The 3455-nt window shown below is 45.9% G+C and overlaps 1 protein-coding gene across 1 annotated transcript; it reads right to left on the bottom strand.

Moving 5' to 3' along the window:
* Positions 1-2052: 2052 nt before the first annotated feature.
* On the bottom strand, positions 2053-2863 carry PtA15_18A337 (uncharacterized protein; the record flags this gene model as incomplete). The annotated part of the gene is made up of 5 exons (XM_053164867.1): positions 2053-2083; positions 2147-2378; positions 2441-2456; positions 2523-2777; positions 2852-2863. 5 exons carry the CDS (start codon positions 2861-2863, stop codon positions 2053-2055), a joined length of 546 nt encoding a protein of 181 aa, XP_053028834.1.
* Between the last annotated feature and the right edge of the window lie 592 nt (positions 2864-3455).

Genomic DNA, 3455 nt, shown 5'->3' with positions numbered 1-3455 from the left:
CCGACCAGTGTCTGCCGATGGTGGAGGCGCGTATGAAGAATCTAACGGAAACGCAGGACGAACTGAAGGCCAGTCTGGAAGCGGCACAGGAATACATGAAGAAGCAATTTGACCGCAAAGTCAGAAAGACCCCGGAGTGGAAGGCCGGAGACGCGGTGTGGCTGGATAGTCGCCACATCTCAACAACAAGACCGAGCGCCAAACTGGCGCATAGATGGCTAGGACCTTTTTCCGTATCTTCAAAAATTTCGCCGTCTGTTTATAAACTAACTCTTCCCGTTTCCATGCGCGGCGTGCACCCCGTGTTCCATGTGTCAAAGCTTAGAAAACACGAAACAGACACAATACCGGGCCGGAAAGCGGATGGACCAGGACCAGTGGTAATCAAGGGGGACGAGGAATGGGAGGTGGAGCAGATTTTAGACTGCAGAAAGAGAGGGAAAAGGCGTGAATACCTAATTGGCTGGAAAGGTTACGGACCAGAAGAGAACTCTTGGGAACCGGAGGATCATTTGGCGCATTCAAGAGAACTACTCGAGGATTTCAACACAAGATTCCCGACGGCGGCGGCAAGACACAGGAGGTCCAGGAGGTTTAAATGAAGGCTAAGCTTTTTTACCCAATGGGTTTTTTAATGCTGCCTGGGGACGAGAGCGCAGAGCCGGGGGCTTGGGCGTTAAGGGCGGAGTAGTGTTATGAGCTGCACCGCGCGCCATAGCCTACTCTGGGGGACATGTCACTCTTGTACATACATGTCACAGCTCCCTTCCATAAGGGGGAGCAGGGGAGAGATCCTCTCACTCTCCCCATCTAGCAATCTACATCATCCTAGGTCAAGTACCAGAGCCCGGTCCTTCTCTCCCACAGATCAGTCATAACAAAGACTCACTTTGTTTACTCGAGTTACCTGCCTGGCACATTTGGCTTCTGATCTGATGGCATCTGGTGTTTGGCGACATTGTTTGCAATACCTACAAGAAAAATTTAGTACAACATCAGAAGAGACATGAAATTTGGCTCTATGGCACAAAATGAGCATGGAAAAAAGGTAAATAACCTCCTTTGCCAAGAATCCACAACATGTCGATTCATTGCGGCTTCAATTGTTGGGCGGTCATACTGCTCTAGACTGATGCTGGAATATTCTCCGCACTTGATTAGTTTGACAAAGGTGTCAACTGCCAACTTCCACAGATAGATATTTTCAGGATTGTTGTATGGCTTGTCTAGATCGGGACAAAATGCTGAAATCCCACAGCAATCCATTTCTAGCCAAATTATCTTCAGCGTTTCGGGTGTGGCATTTGGATTACCGGGCCCTTCAGGATAAGGGAACCCGTCCGCTGACTTGAGATTGATTCTAGAGTCATGATACGATACATCCATCTCTGCATCTTCATTGATGGGGGTCTCCCATTGCTGGCGCTTGGCTTGGCTTGCCGGCGGTGGAATTTTCTGGCCAGACCTTAGGCCAAACAACGTCGCCACGTGTGTCCAAATCATGTCCTACAAACCAACACGTATCATTACTTGTGGAAGAAAAGAGCAAGAAATAAATTGACTTGCAGCTAGGCAACCTCCCCGAGGAGTTTGGGCCCTTGATACTTTGCCTGGGGTAGCGCGCTGAGGAAAACTGGCATTCTGAACACTAGAATTGCCGCCTTGAATATTGGTTTCCGCCCACTCAACCAGAGACTTGAATCCAGGGGTCAAGTTTTTGATTCTTGACAATAACTCCCAGTTGAACCACTCAGAAATTGATGATTGCATCATTAGCAAATTTTTGTTTTTTAGCTGAAGGTCAGTAAGAACTTTGAGATACCCTGCAATGGAATCCATCTCCAACGATGAAACAAAGGTGTTGTGTGAAGTGGAGGGCTGAAAACTTGCTTTGGGTGTTGGAACAGAGCTTGAGGAGGTGGTGGGGACTGCATAACTTCATCATCAAGTCCTTCCGCCGTATTGCTACAAGGTTCCTCTGCTATGACTTCAAGTGGGTCTATTTCCATAGACAGCTGATTGGGCAAGTCCGGCCGAGATGGGTCATGAGATTTATTTGAGCGGCAAAGTTTCATTGGCTGGCCTGAATAATAGAGGAATGATGTGAGCTTCCAGTCAGTATGCTATTGAATACCAACATATATACCCATTTTGGCATATGCTTTGCACAGCAACACCAGTTTTTTTTTTTGACAAGCCAGACGTTGACACCGGGAAAGGAGCCAGCAATTTCTCAAGTTGATTCTTATCGCAATTGTTGTAATTTTCTGATTGTATTTTTTGATTATCGGTGGATTCTTGAGGGTTGGGTACATCTTCCTGAGCAGGTAGATTGCTCTGAGAAGTTTGCCACGCTTTGTAGAGTTCAACCAGCTTATCTTTACAATCGCAAGTTTTGAAAGTAACTTTGTGACTGCGGAGGAATGTTGAAAGGGCTTACTTTGTTGGTAGGGACCCTAGAAGCAATGATTTAGCTCTTCAAAAACAAAGATTAAGTCAGTTTGCGGCATGAAGAAACATACCTGGAATCCAAGGTGCATCTTGAGAAACGCTGTGCCTTTTGCTTGTCTGGTTGGTATGGATGTTGGTTGTTGAATGCCCTGTATGATCTTGGCGGTTAGAGTCAACATCCTGATCTCCCAAATGTGATAATTGAGTTGCGTTTTGAGTTCTTGGGGAAGTCGACACAGCTCCTTCAGCTCCTTCAGGACAGTCCAAGTTATCGTGAATTTGGGAGTCTGGAGCGAAGTCAACAGCCTTGGATTGATTGTCATCTTCTGAAAGGGGAAATTGAATGAGATATTATTGAAACAAGTAGCGTGTGGGTTGTGAGAAAGTCTCAAAGACGTACGGTCGTCTTCATATTGCGCATTTTCCTCAGGGTGATATTCCAAATTGGACTCCAAATCACAAGCTGGGAAATGATGGCAGTGGTGCAAATCGTAATAAGAAACCCGACAACGCACAGGCAGTTACTAAGATGTGATAAAACGTACGGTCCAATTCATGTTCCTCATTATCTTCAGAATGATGTCCCAAGTCATGAGCTGAAAAATGATTGGAATGGCCACAATGAACAGGGGAAGATACGTCGCGGGTGAGATACAATAAGACCTTCCAAACCTGATTCCAAATGATGAGCTGGTAAATGATTATGGCAGTATATCAGATCGTCATGAGAAACTGGGAAAGGGACAAGCAGCTGCCCAAATGTAATATAACCTCAATGACCCACAGTCCACTTCACATTCATCCTTGTCATCCTCATCATCATGAAATTGCAAATCTGATTGCAAATCACAAGCGGTGTGGAACTACTCAAAGGGGAGAATAGAGCTTGGAAGGTAAATGGATAGCAACACTAGTACTAATGTAAGCTATGCAAGGGTGCTGATGAGGCTGCCTTCCTGACTAATGCTGAGGGGATGAGAGTAACACTAAGAAAAAAGAAGAAA

Source organism: Puccinia triticina, chromosome 18A (genome assembly GCF_026914185.1).
Source record: "Puccinia triticina chromosome 18A, complete sequence".
NCBI classification, from domain to species: domain Eukaryota; kingdom Fungi; phylum Basidiomycota; class Pucciniomycetes; order Pucciniales; family Pucciniaceae; genus Puccinia; species Puccinia triticina.
The sequence above is the reverse complement of the archived record's forward strand: the minus strand, read 5'-3'. Positions and strand labels throughout refer to the sequence as shown.